Source organism: Pinus tabuliformis, chromosome Q (assembly GCF_031772625.1).
Source record: "Pinus tabuliformis cultivar Carrire ecotype Pingquan chromosome Q, CPIR1, whole genome shotgun sequence".
NCBI lineage: Eukaryota > Viridiplantae > Streptophyta > Pinopsida > Pinales > Pinaceae > Pinus > Pinus tabuliformis.
The window spans coordinates 427633060-427650459 of NC_142296.1; the positions used below are offsets into that span (position 1 = coordinate 427633060).

At 40.6% G+C, this 17400-nt stretch overlaps 1 protein-coding gene across 4 annotated transcripts in view; it reads left to right on the top strand.

Annotated features, from left to right (window-relative positions):
• FACE2 (farnesylated protein-converting enzyme 2) overlaps nt 1-17400 on the top strand; it is a 210827-nt gene that overhangs the window by 121365 nt on the left and 72062 nt on the right. For all 4 annotated transcript variants that reach the window (XM_089384611.1, XM_089384610.1, XM_089384609.1 and 1 more), the window contains exon 6: nt 15681-15743. In XM_089384611.1, the coding sequence (XP_089240737.1) occupies nt 15681-15743 (63 nt within the window). The remainder of the gene's footprint in view (nt 1-15680; nt 15744-17400) is intronic.

Here is a 17400-nt window from a genome sequence, read left to right on the forward strand (position 1 = left end):
CTGCACCATGTTGCCATACTGACCTATGTGTTGGCTGCATCTTGCTTGCTTGTTGTCCCTAGCATGCTTGTTGTCCTTAGCATGCTTGCTGTTGCATGCTAGCTGTAACATTACATGCTTGGTGTATTTGTTGCTAAGTACCATACAACTGTTCCAATGTTAGTTAATTGTCCCTTGCATGCTGCTCTCCTTCAGAGACAGATGCTCTGGTAGTTCCTGGCAGTTCCGGCAGTTCCCGACAGTGCCGACAGTTCCAGCTGTTCCTGGCAATTCCGGTAGTTCCCGCTGTTCTCGACAGTTCCGGCTTCTGCCCTCTGCGTCAGCTTTCCTGCTTGTTCGGGCAGTTCTGGGAGTTTCGGCAATTCCGACTATTCCCAGCAGCTCTGACAGCTCTGGTAGTTTCGGTAATTCTGGCTATTCCTGGCAGCTCCGGCAGTTCCGGCTTCTGCCCTCTGGATTAGGGTAGCGTTATCCCTTTGGATCTCTCCTCCTACTAAAACCCAAAGAAAAGTAGAGAGGAAGAGATCCCAAGTGTGTTGAAATGACTTGAAGGCCACCTCTATTTATACTAAAACGTTGAGCACAAGTGGGGTTTATTTGGTTGTTGGCCGACCTTGACAACTTGTCCCATAACACAAATAAATTCATATCTCCATGAGTAATTATCAGAATCGGATGATCTTTAGATCAATCCTACACCTCTAGATGAGAGGGATCCAAGAAAAATATCAGCGTCCATTAATAAGATGACCCACATGGAGTTTGGCCCTAGTTTCCAATTTTAACACTCCCTCTCAACTAGGGAGAACTCCATCTGCTGATCCATATATCCGACTGTACTATCTCTGCCATCAGTGCCCTGCACTGCTCTGCTGAACCATGAAGAAGAAGAATTGATCGAGAATGTCTCATACCATTCTCTACTGACCGAAAGTCAATTTCATCTGAAGAGAGTGTGTCACATCACTCTTACTGGCCCAAAGTTAGTTTTATTGATCCATGATCAATATCACAAGAGAGTGTCTCAAACGACTCATACTGGTCCCATATCAGTTTCTTTGATCCCAGATCAATGGAGGTCATCCTAGCATAGGGAGTACGGTAGATACATCGATGCGTCCATCGATAGTACTACTATGGTCCCTAACCCCATTTCCCTGCTCACTGATCAGATGAGAGGCACTTCCCATGAGTCCCAGACTGCATGGGTAGGATGCCTCGACAAGAGAACTAATCATCCTGTCCACAAGAGAACGAATCATCCTGCCCCATAGTCGCCACAGGAGAACTAATCATCCCGTCCCACAGGAGAACTAATCATCCTGTTTCACAGTTGCCACGGGAGAACTAATCATCTTGGCCCATAAGAGAACTAATCATCCTGTTCCACAGTTGCCATGGGAGAACTAATCATCCCGGCCCACAGGAGAACTAATCATCCTGTTCCACAGCTGCCACGGGGTATCACAGGGGAAGGTTGAACCTGTCATCTTGTATATAGCGCACCACCAGGGGAGGGTGAGTCGCCCTATGGTCGTATGTTGCTCCAGTAAGTACCCCAAGCCCCCCAGAGCTCCCAGAGCTCAATGCATGCAACATGCAGGACCCTTATAAGAAGGTTTCTCAACGACTCCAAGTTGTTCGAGAAAGTCACAGATTTGACCTTTCCCCGGGGCTTTGACACAATGTCTGTGACCTGTACATTGGTCTCAATGCGATGGAGCCTCTCACTCATCGACTTACCATATCCCAGATAAGGCAATATCTGATGTCTATCTGCTGGAGCAATCATCGAATATGGGATTCCTCAATAATCGAATCCTCCCTCTGGTTTTCACAGAGAATCACAGTGGTATTCATCATGTGTACAAACAACTCACTTAAGAGCTTCTGCAACCATGCAACTTCACATGAGATCATACTCGTAGCTATGTATTCTGTCTCGACGGTGCTTATAGCAACTAACTTCTGCTTCTTGCTCATCCTTGATATCGAAGCAGAATCCAAAGAGAACCAGCACTAAGAAGTGCTCTAGTGATCCTCCACACTGCCTGCCCAATCAACATTCGAATAATCATGCAGTTTCATATTTCCGGTAGTGTCTCTCAATCCATGAGAGATTGTGCCCCGAAGATATCTTAGAAGATTCTTGGCACCAATCCAGTGAGGCTCAACCAAATATGAGCTCACCATGCTAACTGCAAAACAAATGTTCGGACAGAAGTTCACTAAGAACATCAACGCGAATGCGTTTATGAAACTCAGAGGCATTTTCCAAATCTGGTCCGACATCACTACCATATAACTTCTGAAAGTTAAGATCCTCGAGGTAGTCACAGGCTTGAAGTTTATCATTCCACATCCGGAATCCAACTCCCTCTTACTTCTGCAAATGAGAGGGTTTGCACTTGTCAGAAATAGGTCGTCCTCATAAGGTGCTGGTATGAGAGGTCTATCATCGACAACTTTCAAACAATGGTTTGGATCGGCTTCACTCTTAGTGAATCTTAGCTTCGTCTGACAGCTATCAATCCTTTCATACTACGCTCGAGGAGTTTTGCTTCAAGCCATAAAGGGCTTTCTTCCACTTGCATACGTGAGATTCCTGATCATCAATCTCAAACCCCTCGGGTTGTTCCAAACCTGTGGACCTGCTACATGAGGGGAATGGTCCCCTTGTAAGATTTTCCTTCGGTACATCTCAGACATGTACTTTCATGCTCTTTTTGAATTCAGGCATCCCTGTCACCATCTGACTCACAGACCTCCGGTGCTATGTGTCAATGGACATGGTCCCCAGTGGACTTCCTGCAACTTGATACAACCTTGAACTCAAAAACATCTTTGAAAATTCTATTTTCAAACACGTACCTTTCCATCGATGAGTGCCACCTCGTAACCTTTGACTTCCATTGCTGAAATGGACACCAGGTTCTTCTTGCGATCAGGTACATAAAAGAGATTCTGTAAATGAATCGAGTTACCCTCATTCAATTGAGGGGTAACATTCCCTACACCCTTTCCGGGATAGGTGACATCGGCTCCAAGTATAATCCCATGATTGTTTCCATCTCTACCAAATTAGAGAGTGCACCCTTCTATCCGATGAAGTGCCTTGAAGCACTACAATCAATAAGCCAGATTCCCAAAGAATTTGAAGGAGAGGGCCAATACAAGATAATGCTTCTTTATCTTATCAAAAACAAAATCTGATTCTTCATACCCGTGGTAACTTGCTTTCTTTGAAGAGTCGGCTATTTCCTTGATGACCTGCATTACCTGTCATTCCTTTGATCATTGAAGATGTCCCTGGAATGATTGTTATCTTTATCAAGAGATGTGTCTCTGCCATTCGAACACTCCTTCGCATAATGGCCGAACTTATTACAACCAAGGCATCTGCCTTTCCTTCCACCCTTAGATCTGGACTTCCCATTGAAGTGATCTTTAGGTAGGCCATCAGAAACTTTTGCTGCGCCATTCTAATAATATTCTCTGCTTCGACTTCACCCTTGGTGAATTTGAAGAGGGATGAGGAATCCACTGATCCTTTTGTCCTTTCCCAACTGTCTTCGGTGATTGCTCTTTCACTCTTGCTTGGGCATTGTCTTCACCTCAGCTCCGATACCATGTTAATTTTAGGTATGTTCTATGCTTAGAGCAATTTATTTCAATTTTCATAGTTAGCTCAATATCTTTTCCAGATTAGCAATCACATTAGCGTTAAAGTAAAATGTAGATAGAACATAAACATAAATCGCAGAAGACAAGCCAAGACAAGAGGACACAAGATGTGGCGCTAGCCAAGGACAAACCCCAATGTGGGGTAACCCTTGATCAATTCTTCTTATATGTTCTTCAATAGTTCAGTAGAGAGAGAGAGAGATAGTACGTTTACAACAAAAGTCAACACTTTGACTTATCTAGATAAGAGCATAGATCATCTCTAAGAAGATGATACATGAGATCAGTTGAAGACATGCTGCTTCAACTGATTCTCCAAGGTGACTCCTTCACCTATCGTTGTGCTGCATTTCATCATCATGCTGCACCTCACCGCGCTGCACCCATCATCACGACGCTGCATCTCATCATGCTTCATTAATCATGACTGTACCCATCATTGTATTGCATTGTGTGCCATTGCTGCACCATGTTGCCATACTGACCTATGTGTTGGCTGCATCTTGCTTGCTTGTTGTCTCTAGCTTGCTTGTTGTCCCTAGCATGCTTGTTGTCCTTAGCATGCTTGCTGTTGCATGCTAGCTATAACATTGCATGCTTGGTGTATTTGTTGCTAAGTACCATACAACAGTCTCAATGTTAGTTAGTTGTCCCTTGCATGTTGCTCTCCTTCGGAGACAGATGCTCTGACAGTTTCGACAGTTCCGACAGTTCCCGGCAGTTCCCGACAGTTCCGACAGTTTTGGCAATTCCAAGAGTTTCGGCAATTTCGGTTGTTCCCGACAGTTTCAGCAGTTCCGGCTGTTCCAGCTGTTCCCGACAGTTCCGGCTTCTGCCCTCTGCGTCAGCTTTCCCACCCGTTCAGGCAGTTCCCTGCAGTTCCGGCAGTTTCGGCAATTTCGGCTATTCCCGGCAGCTCCGGCAGTTTCGGCTTCTGCCCTCTGGATTAGGGTAGCATTATCCCTTAGGATCTCTCCTCCTACTAAAACCCAAAGACAAGTAGAGAGGAAGAGATCCCAAGTGTGTTGAAATGACTTGAAGGCCACCTCTATTTATACTAAAACGTTGAGCACAAGTGGGGTTTATTTGGTTGTTAACCGACCTTGACGAATTGTCTCATTACACAAATAAATTCATATCTCCTTGAATATTTATCAGAATTAGATGATCTTTAGATCAATCCTACACCTCTAGATGAGAGGGATCCAAGAAAAATATCAGCTTCCATTAATAAGATGACCCACATGGAGTTTGGCCCTAGTTGCCAATTTTAACATAAAACTTAAATCATCAGTCGATGATAAGGTGTGTCAAAACATCTCACAACTTGAGAATTGTATGAAAACATAAAATGAATCGAAAGTTTAGGAAGATTGTGAAATGCCGCCAAAACTTGAGTATTGTATTAGAAATTTAGAACAGAGATCTTTGAAGAAAAGACAAAAAGATAAAGCTGGTGTGGCATTGGAGGATTAGTCAGGTGATGATAAAGAAATTGCATTGAAGCCAAATTAGGTAAATGAAACAAAAAGTACAGAGCTAATTTTCCAGCAAGGGTCTTCAAGAAGGTGTAACGCTAAAGTGGGTATGAATACTGAAGAATTGGATTTATCCTCGATTGGGTATATCATAGGTCTCCAAGGTGGGGATATTCACGTGATGTGGGCAAATGGAGTGCCTTCAAAGGTTGGACCACAAACGAATTTTGTAGTTGGCAGGGAAGATGATATGGAATCAACTCAAAGTAGTTTTCATGATGGTGATGAGGATGGCAAGGATACTACAAGTTGAGGCTGATAAGGAGCTGGAACAGGTTATAGAAGATATTTCAAACTCAATTACTATCGATGGAATCATGATATGAAAACTATAACATGAGATGAAAACTTGAACAACAGTAGCAATAGTGGCATGTCAATACCTCGAGCAGCAATTGGATTTGTTCCTAGGCTTTGCCACTGGCCTACTTGGATTTCGAGGTTCCAAGAGCTCATCAAATACCATGGATGCAAATTCTCAGGAGCAGACTACTCTGCAGAATGGACTTGAACAGAACTCTGATGGGACAGAGATGAGCAATGCTGAATGTGAACAACTTATAAGAGATTCCAAGAGTCATCAATTGGAACATATTGAAGATGGTTTGACTGCTATGCCTATAGCATCAGAGGTTACAGATTCTAAGATCAGGGTAGAATGTAGTGGCCACATAAATGAGGAAGATGTTCAAAGTTTCCAAGACAGAGTGCAAGTTTCCACAGGAGAGTATTCAACAGGTTGTAAACTCAATTCATCTCAAATAGATATGTTGTCTTTTTCTGGCAAAGATGACCAATTCAAACACTTTGACAGTGTGAAGGACCCTCTGGACCATTACTTCTTGAATAAAACATCCCAGAGTTCAAATAATAGAAAGTGGTCTAGGAAACTTCAACAAGAGTGGAGTATCCTTGAAAACAATTTACCTTGAGGATCGTATGGATTTTCTTAGGGTTGTGATTCTTGGAGCCTGTGGGTCTCCATATCAAGATTTGGCTTTTTCTTCATTGATATTTATCTTCCACCTGATTACCCTCAGGCACCACTGACAGTCTACTATCATTCTCGCGGGCTTAAATTGAACCTCAATTATATGGAACTGGAAAAGTCTGCCTGAGTGTTCTTAACACATAGGCTGGCAGAGGAAATGAAATATGGGACCCCAGAAATTCAAGCGTTCTACAAGCCCTCATTTCTCTTCTGGGCCTTATACTAAATACCAGACCATACTTCAATGAAACAGGATATCTTGATTTGGTTCCTGGAACATTGAGAGCTGCAGTTTTCTGCATCCTGTCACAAGAAGGGACAAATGATTTGAAAATTTCTCAGATAGCAAAGCACATTCAGAATTGTGACTTGATAGATCTCCCATCAAACAATGCACTAGACACATTAATATGCTCTAGTCTTTCAAATGTCATCACTCTTTTTGAGAGGATCTCATCTTCAGCATTTCGTTTGAGAGCAACTTTCATTCATCCAAGAGATTGGGCCCGATCTTGCTCAGAAACTTCAGAAGATATGGAAAGTGACATTGAGGAAAGTGATTCTGAAGAATCAGATATTGGTGGAAGTGCAGAATCAGCTTATGAAGAACAAGTGCTAGCACATGCACCGAAAACTGGGAGAGAGGGTATCGACACAGGTACACTTTAAGTATTGCTGTCAGCAAGGGAGCACAGAAGTCAACATGAAGCAGTAGTAGGTCTGGGAAATGAGGGCAATGAAGCTGACAAAAATTGCACTGGTGAAACTAAAATTGATGAAATCCACGTAGGAGATGCATGGGTGCTAAGTTTGATGGAAGGAAAAACTAAGCAGCAACCAAAACATGAAATAACTAGATGACAAACAGTTTCAGGAAGGGGAGACAGTAATGTTCCCTATGGATTAATTGCCCAAGGGAGAACGAAATAGCGTATCTAACCCGGCAGGCTATAGTCTTGATAAATTGGTAAAACCCCATTTTTTTCAATATTGTGTTGGCTGGGGAAAAAATCCCCAAATTGGGGGTTGCCACAACCTCTCACATTTGGAGGCCCGTGAAGAAATCTGTAAATAGAGGAGAGTTGGAATCAAATGATCATCATGGAATTGGATCAAATACATCTGTTTTCTTGAGCTGTGGCTTTGAGGGTTGTAAGACCCCTTTTACTCTACTAATTTCGGTGGTGAAATATTCCACCCTAGTTAGTGAAATCCTCTTTATCATTCTATTATGGTCTGGAAATTGTGGGATTCATCAATTTGAGAAAACAACAGAACTCGTAGCCTTTCTAGGACAGAAATTCATGGCATCTGTGGGAAAATTTGTGGCTTTTCTGAGGTGAAACTCGTGTTGTTTTTGAGGCACAGATCCGAAGCTGCAGGTCCAAGTTGCAGGTCCAAGGTTACAGGTCCGAGTTGCAGGTCCAAATTGTTGCAGGACCAAACTGCGGCACCTCAGGAAGGCAACCGAGGCTGCTGTGATTAGACTGTTAGACCAGTGAGCTTAAGAAGTAGTCTAGTGTCTGTTTAGATAAATAGAGTAAATTAGTGGCTACAGGACTTAGCTCAATTTGATTTTATAGTTGGATCTGGTTTGTTTGGGCAACAATATTATTGGTCTGTGGATAATTTGGTTATTGGACAGTCAGTCCAACTATTGTGGATTTGAGGAAGCTCCTACTGTTGATTGTTATATTAATGGTACATACCTACTGTGGTTGATTTATATGAAGAAATATCTGCTAATGTATAAAGGAATAACTTCTGTTGTACTTCTATTGGATGCTCTAGTTAAATAAGAAGCCTTAAGATGAAAAAAGTACCCTAGGACATTACAGGCTACTACAGGATTTCCTTCTTCCTCTGCTTTGCTTTGGTACTCCACTCCTTTGCTATGCTCTGCTATGTAATATTAAATGACTTGAAGAGGAATGGAACCTTTTTCTTCCCTGACAGACCAATATTTAACAATCCCTGGTAGGTGTTAGGTTCAGTCTGTGATAGCCTGTTTTGAAGCTAGCAACATGGACAATCCCTTGGGACTGTTACTGTTCAAACTAGCAGGGGACCTAAGGGGGAAACCTAAAAGGCAAATGCTAGGCCAAGGGCAACAAATGGAGACTTAGCCCACTGTCACCTCAGCGAAGGCTTCCTTTTTATGGACTTTCACTGATTGGAGGAGACCCAATATGTATGGAGTTACAAGTGAATGATAAGTCAATGGATATGAGTGACCCAAACAAACCCTTTCCCAGGAAAAATTGAAATATGGAGCTTGCTTGCTCACTAAGCAAGGTATTATGTATTCTAGGGAAAGGATGAGATTTATGGGAATAGGCTTGTGAAATAGTTTCCGAATCCCTAAAATCCCAAGTCACTTGACACATGGATTCAGGATTCAATGGATACGGGGATTCTAGTGTCGGATACAGACACGTTGACCCCCCAGAATAGGACACGTTCGGATACGTTATATATATATATATATATATTAAAAATTAGATATTTCTTACACAAATTCTCATTCATGATACAAATTCATTGATTTTAAACATAGATCTTCATCTAGATCAAGTTTTACTGCTTACAAAGTAAGTAACATTATGCGTAGTGATAGTACATACAAAATTCAAATACAATTCTAATTTGTGACACACTGACATGTCACAAATGATAAATCATAAATTTTGAATTCATAATACATATTCAATTCATCAATGATCCAATAGGAGAAAGGCAAGATAGTAATATAAAGATACTGACAACTGTAGTTTTCTCATTAAGTCATCAAAATAAAAGATGTGTTACATAGGTAGTGCAACGCCAATGGCAAATAGAAATAGAAAATATAAAACAACTACAAGTATACAAGCCTCAAGGCAGTAGGTAGCTCATGACTCATGAGTCATCAATGCTCATAGTCACCATCAAAATTAGCATCACTGTCCTCATCATCATGATCACCACTGCTCTCCTCTGCTGCATCCTCCTCCGCTGTATCCAAAGTCATCTCTGCATCTGCTGGTGTGGAGGATGACCCCTCTACAGTATCACCATCATCAAATCTGACATGCTCTAGCATTGGATCATTGAGATCCATGTTGGCCAATGCCAACTCAACATTGTTGTCCAGACTCGTATCATCAGGAAAGACATCCCACATCTTTGTCTTTCCCTTCAACCTCTCTTCCCTCTGCCTGTAAATAAGACGAAGGTTGGTGTGCACATACATCATTGTCTCTGCCCTGGACTTCTTAACACTATACAAATTCCCATATGTGTTCCAATTCCTCTCGCAACAAGAGGATGAAGTCCCCTGAGAGAGGAGCCTCGTGGCTAACTGCTGTAGAGGAGAGCTTGTTGCCCCATGATTTTCCCACCAAGAATAGGGCTTCTTAGCCCCCCTGTCTCTAATCACATCATATCCTGCAAATTGACCAGTGCCAGTGGAAAACTCTGCAAAGGCATCCTCCACCTCATCAAGCAATGCTCTATCTTGAAAAACCCGCCTGAATGCATCTTTCCTCCCCTGTGAGATTTCCCCATCCATGTGAGGAGGGAATCTGCGGGAAGGTCCACCATTCAGCCACTCATGGCTGTAGTATTTTGGGTTCAATGAGTGAGCCAAACAATGTAAAGGTGTGCAATTCTTGTCCCATCTGCTAACAAGAATATCTTGTATAGTGGTGAAGAAGGCCTCTGGTGATGTCTCATACTCGGGGCACTCACTCTGTAAAATAATGCTCCTTACAGGCTCAATCGTGGAATCCCATCCCTCATAAACCTCTCCTAGGATGGGTTGGTCTGTATTTGCAAATTGAAGCAAAGAAATGATAGGGTCCATGATTTGAATAAATAGATCTACCCTCTGCCACCAAGCATCATCTAGCACTGTGTCCTTCACTCTTTTAGAGGCTACTTGATCTGTCTTTCTCCAAAAAAACCAAAACTCTGAAATAACCATGGCCCCAAGAGCGGTCTTGACCTCTCTCAACCTCTTCAACATGATGAATGAAGAGGCAAACCGTGTATCCGCAGTCTTTAACAATGATAGATTGCTGTACTCCTTGTTGATAGTGAGGGCATTTGTATGATTTTGTACAAAGTTACGGATATGCCGTGCATCCTCAATAATGTTACCAATCCAAAGCACATCAAAAGCAATGGATTTCAATGCTAAGTTCAATGAATGGACAATGCAAGGTGTCTAAAACACTTGTGAATATTTAGCTTCCACAATCATGCCAGCAGCCTTGCAAACAGATGCATTATCTGTAATGATTTGCACACAAGAATCAACACCTACATCTTCAATAACTTTAATAAACAACTCGCCCATATGTTGTGCATCCTTGGATTCTCTAAGTGTATCCACTGCTTTCAAGAAAACTGGACCATTCATGGACACAATGAAGTTGATGAGTGGGTGCTGTGTTGGATCTGTCCATCCATTAGAAACAATTCTAACCCCAGATGTTGTCCATGATGCTTTAATAGGCTCAAGCATTTTTTGCACCTCTTTTTTTGCCTTCATCAACATTGTGGTTCTAAGCTTCTCTGAACCAAGAGGCCCATACCCTGATGGAGCCCCTTGAGTTAGAGCTCGGCACATCTCAATAAATAGAGGTGAGCGTGCAACATTAAAGGATATGAAGTTTTGATAGAAAAAAGGCAATGGTGAGATCAAGCTTTTTCTGTTTCTCCTTTTGAAAAATCCTGTCCATTGGACCAAGTGAAATTGCCTTTTTTTTTTGCTGCTTGTCCCCCACTAGAACTCTCAAATGGGAATTTGTTGCTGCCTTTCCTGAAAAATTGAAGGGGGTCATCATTCTTGTTTTTTATTATTTTGCAGCCACATTTGCCATACCAACATTGGACTCTCTGTCCATTTCTTTCCTCTTTGGTAAACCCACTTTTGTGCAAGCTCCAACTCATCAACTTGATAAAGCTAACGAATGGCCTTTCACACGGAAATATGTGCTCGTGAAAGTATTGTGGCAAAAATTGGATCTCCAATTCACGTTACCTCCTCCCTTCACCTTGTAGCTTGGTCTTTACTCTTTTGTGCCATATTTACACAAAGGATATTTCTCAATGTTACATTGAGGAGGAAGTCTTCCCTCAACATTACTTGCAATAGAGGGAATACTTGCAGCAGACTCTGATGAAATTGGGGTAGGAGGGGCATCTCCAATGGGGACATTCTTCCCCTTCCCTTGCCCCTTCCCTACTGCCCTTGATTGAGCCATGAATACTATAAAAAAAAACCAAAAATGCACAATTTTGTAAGACAAATGCATATGCAAATTGTTGTAATAAAAATACAAAAAAATAGATAGGAAATGCACTTACCTGTTGCTTGAATCTCCTTGAAAACGCTTTACTCTTTGCTCCAAACTTGTCACAGCAAACCCACAATAAACCCACAACAAAAGAGAGAAGTGAAAATGAATTAAAACGACAATAAATTGCCTTTTTTATGCTGTGCGGGTGATTTTTTCCAGATTCATGTCCGGAAATCGTTACACGTCGTGTTTGATTGGGACATGATCCAGATTCAATCGTGTCCCAATTGGACATGACGTGTCACGATTTTCGGACACGGTTTGGCACGAATCATGTCAGATTCGACGCATTTGCGAAACATCGACCCTTTTAAGTGAATCCAGTTTCATAGCTAAAATCCTTTTTAGAATTGGTATCCTGGATGGTTCCTGAAGAATGATCTTTTAGAGGAGTCTGACCACACGGGGCTAGGTGGACTCGGTCTATGGTATGTGGAAAGTATGAAGCAATCAATGATGTTATTACCCTAAACAAGGTGGGGAAAGGATCAAGGAAAGAATTTCACTTGAAGATGTTGTCTTGACGCTATGAGGCACTAGCCTTGGGGATGGTAGGGCAAGTTTTGATCTCGAAGCTAGGGCTTGAATTTTCTCCCAACTCCACCGTCGGAATGGCTTGAAAATATGAGGATAACTAGAGGAAAGGCCGGCGCAGGAGACCCTAGGAGATCAAATTCTTTTGATGCCTAGCTTGTCGGAAAATTGGTTTCCTAGGTGCCCCAATGTGGCTAGTCTTGGAAATATATGATAAAATATGGATTTAAGTGACCACCCTTGGTAGATCAATGCCTTAATCTGTGGTAGAATGGAGTCTATGTTGAGTGTGAGTAGGATTTCATGGTTCCCAGTCAAGGAGGCCTCAAGATCATTTCTTTTGCCTTCTAGGTCAAGAAGAAGCTACCTTGCAACTTTTATACTTCGATGTACAAGAGGAATGGCTTGTCAAGGTCAATTTTACCCCTAGGAGGTTTCGCTCCCATTACATGGCCCATACATTGAAGGAATGCTATAATAGAGACAAATTCCACAATATTAAGCAGTAAATGCATGCGAACAACGAAAATCCTAGTCCAACATATAAGACAAAAGTAAACAAGAATAACTTTAAAAGTACGTACTTACATGTAATAGAGTATATCCAACCATTCACAATTGACAATAAAGAAGCTCCAAGAGAAGATAAACCAATATCCACACGTCAAAACTCATCCATAAAGCTCCAATTCATTCTCTAGAAAAAGTGCGAAAATATCAAGAGAGATAAGAGATCAAAACCAAAGTGATGATAAGAAATGAACTCATTTCACTTGTATTTATACACAACTTAGGAGTTTGAATTAGCTTCCTTGGCCTACATAAGCCCCAAAAATAAAATAATGTTCTAATAATAGAACTTTTGGTGACAAGCCCGCCAAACTAGCTCATAAATGAAAAAGTAAGCCTCTCAAGAGGTCAAATAATAATCTATGCATGTCATAGGGCCCTCCAAGAGGCCTAATGAAGTCCATGGGTGCCATAATGAAGAATAGGACCCTCAAAAGCAGTGGGCAAAGGGTTGGTCCCTTGTAATAACCTTTGGTGCTCCAAATGACATGTGGGGGCACACAAGTGTCTTTATGGGTCTCCAAACAAATCGAAGATGCCTATAGATTGTCCACAAGGGCTAGGATGATGGTGTAGTTGATGCCACATCATCGTACAAGTCCTGGATCATCTGCCCAGTGTATGGTGAAACTCTGGGGCCAGCTGGGCATGATGTATCAGGTGCATCTTCCTCACCCAATAAGTGAACCATGAGAAATGTCTCCTCTAATTCCACACCCTATAAAATACCAAGAAAGATGGAAGATATACAGTGATCTATTTTGGATCACCAACTCTATCACAACTATGCCCATTCAGCAATCACTCAATACAAAATAGCTATGCCATATTTTGATGGAAGTTTATATGGAAAACATATGGATGCTTGGTTACATCATTTTTCAGATATAATAGTTCACAGATGCCCACACAAGTACAAACGGAAGATAAAGATCTTACAGGGTTGCAAAGCTTCTCTTTTACCACCTGTTTTTCTTTTGGCATTCTGGAAACGAGGGCAAGAAACACTCCAAGAAGAAGCCTTTATCCTAGTCTGTTCATTTAATTTCCCTATGCAGCCCGACAAATCTACCTCTTCATAGATTTGGTTTCCTCTGGTACTGGCCATTGTCCTGAGGTAGATTTGAATGTGGAACTATTAGCATTCTAAATAGGAGGACTTTCTGAAATTGAGTTAATCACCATCCATTGTATCTCCTATTGCATAGAGCTGGTAGAGTATGATTAAACAGGAAGTTCATTGTCAATCAATGAAGGGATCAAAAAGACAGATATAGGGAATTAGTTGAAACCGTCTTTCCATAACCTGCTAGATTTTAGAATAGAAAGTAGGCATCTAGTCATTGGCAGGGGTAGAAAAGTCTTTATCTACTAGTAGAGTAACCACACGTAGCAAACTGCCACCATCAAGATCATATGATCAATATGCATTTTGTGTGGCAATAATGAAGAAGATCATGGTGTTAGTTGCCTATTGCCCTTTTCTTGGAGGCTCTTCTTTGACTAATTATCAGTGTGGAAAAAGTCTGCAAAAAATCCCGATTTAATCCTAAAAATGCGATTTTTTAAACTAAGCGATTTAATCCCCCGACTTTTTGGCGACTTTTTCAGAAAGGAAAAAATCGCAATTTAATCGTTATACTCCCGATTTAATCGAGAGTCAACCCAAAAAGTCTGCCTGCCTCCCAGGCCGCGGATAAAGAGGCCGCAAAGGCGAAAATGATATAATTTTCTCTTGTTTAATCTTAAGGCAGAGAGTGGAATATTTCAAACATAGCCCTAGAAATTTGGTGATAACATTGTGCTGTGCAATTTGTTTTGTTGTTGAATCTTAATTTCGAGCATTATAGTTGGTTGGTGTTACTGAGAAAATTAATTGCTTGGTTGCTATATTCTGTTGAATGTTGAAACATATACGACTATTATTGGTTTGCTCTTGTTGGATGTTATGTCTGCAAAACAATAGGGATCTATATGAGATGTGCAAAAAAATACAGAGAAGAGACATTAGCCAAAGGCTAAGTTGTCAGAAGGCTGCTATAAGAAACTGAGAAGACTATGAAAAAGAAGTGCATACCTACCTCGACAACCATGATTGTGAGACATAAGAGAAAGAGGACAAGGAGTATCCAGACTAGCAAGCAAGGAAGTGTAAATAGCTGATGAACATTCCCAAGAATCAACACTGTTATGATCATATTTTTTGTGGATAATGTTGAAAAACATTGGTGATAAAATGCACTTAGAATGCAGACTGCAAGAGTGTAACATCCTTTTAGTGATCAAATTCACATGTAAAGAATGACATTGTAGTAAAACATTGAAAACACCTCTAAACTATGACTTCGACTCTAGATGTTAAAAAAAAACAAAAAATAAAATGAATAATTTTGTGTTTTTTTAATTTTGCCGACTTTTCCAAAAAACTCCAGAATTTAACGAGTTTTTCAACTTTTGGACCCTTGCCAAATTAATCCCGACTTCGACTTTTTCCACATTGCTAATTATGGCCTCTTACGCACAACATGGACAGACTAGAAGTACTTGACAAACGGCTAAGTTAGCAACAGACTTCTACTGAAGTGGAACTTCACTACTAATTTTAGCAGATTGAAGAAAGTGCTCTGTACTTCCATTCTAGCAAAACAATTACTTCCTGAATCCCTCTCTCCAGGTTTTACAGCACTTTCAGGATCCTTGTAATGAAACATTATAAACATGTGTACCAAAAACAATTCATCCATTGATGCCTAAATTTGAATTCTCATAAATGTAAATATATTGGTCACTGTATGTATGAATATTTTGCCTGCTTACGAACAAATTTTCAATCAGGCATTACACTCACAATGGGACTTCAGTTGTATGCATCACTTCTATGGTCTAAGCTCTACTTTGAGATGTAATCTTGTTTTTTCTTTTCATAGTATAACTAGAATGTTCAAAAGAAACATACTGTGCATAGTATTTTTGGAGTTTTATTATATTCTGTTTGACAATACTATGTCCTGTTCACAGGTCTACAGTTGGGCTATACTATATTATTTGGATGGTATGCATCTTTTCTCTTCATTCGAACAGGTATAGAAATCCCCATAATGTAATGGGATAAAATGTTGTTTTTGAGGGTCATGAATAACTTTATTTTGCCTATCTTCAGCATGGATAAACTTCAGTTGGATTTAAATCTCTTCTTGAAGTAATGTAGTCTGTTTGTTATTGTTGTAGATTTCTTTTTATTTAATCTTCATGGTGGGTGAGTCTCTGAAAAAGCTATTTTATATAAATTCCTTATTGCAATATCTATATTATTGATATCTGTTCTTCATTGGATAAACAAATTCAGGCTGTCAGTAGATGCTTTTTGGCTTTTGGAACACCCTTAAATTGCTGTTCATATCCAGACAAATTAAATAGTTTATGGTGTTTAGTTTTTTGAAATTAGGGTTTCTATTGTGCCATATTAAAAACTTAAAAGAGCCAAATCTTTCATGAAATCTTGTTTCTATATGTTACACAAAATTTGTCATTCAAGAATCCATCAAAGGAACTTGTTGCATGCATCCTTTGACCTTAAATCTTCTACTACAAGAAGTCGCTAAGGTTTCCAAGAGAAGATACTTGGTCTTTCACCCTCTTCATCCAAGTCCTTCTATCATTGAACTCGCCCTCTTTGGCACCATAGGCCATTTGATTAGAGGCACTAGTCTAGTTGTGGGACCCCCTTATAAATTTACTTCTTTTCCTTATTTCTTGGTAACTAGGGTTAGGGTTGTTGATTTCTGGTAGCATCGAATGTTCTCTAAGTCTCAAAATTTGCAGGGAGGCTTGGACACATGTATTCCACAATACCCATAAATTGTTTTGGGAAATTCCACATGGAGACAGTTTTATTAAAATAATTAATTATTTTTAATGGGTCCCTAAGTCTAAACTTAGGAAATTAAAATAATTAATGGGTATTAATCCAAACCGTGGGTGAAACTTCTAGAAGAAGACGGAGATCAAGTCCAAATGATCTAGGCCATTGATTATAATCTAATCTGGGTCGTTGGTTCTCAACTCGAGGATTATAAGGACTTTGATGGGCATTTGGAAAAGACACCATGCAGATACTTAGTTACGCGAGTAAAATCGATTTTCTCATTGGTCAAAGTTCGGCAAGAGGAAATCGATTCAGAGGGAGAGTTGTAGGTGAGGAGGAGAGAGAGGGTAGCAGCGTTAGTCGGGAGTGCAAGAGCAGAAGACGCAGAGCAGAGAAGGGACAACACAAAAGCTGTGGCGCAAAGGGACAATGCAGAGGTTGACGTTGGGATTGTGCTGTCCTCACGCAAAAGCCGACCCAGTGAGACACAAAGGGGGCAGCAGGTCTTCTCCTGGTTAAGAATCTTGCTGGGAAGTGTGAGAGAACTGTCAGTAAATATTTCACAGAGATTTCTCTTCTATTCTATTAGTTGTATCTTGGACATGAGGTTTTTGTTGAAGATTAATAAAGAAACCCTCATTTGCTGCACCAGTTTTCCTACATTGGGTTTTTCTGGGGACTGTTGGAAACACTAAGAGGGGGGGTGAATTAGTATATCTTCTCAATTGTTACTTTTACCAGTTAAATCAATTATAATTAGAACAAAATGGGCAATAAGAATAAATGCTTTTATTAATATAATCTTTATAATGAATCAAGTACAATAATATAGGGCTCCAACTCTTAATGAAGACACCGATGTTCAATCTCCTA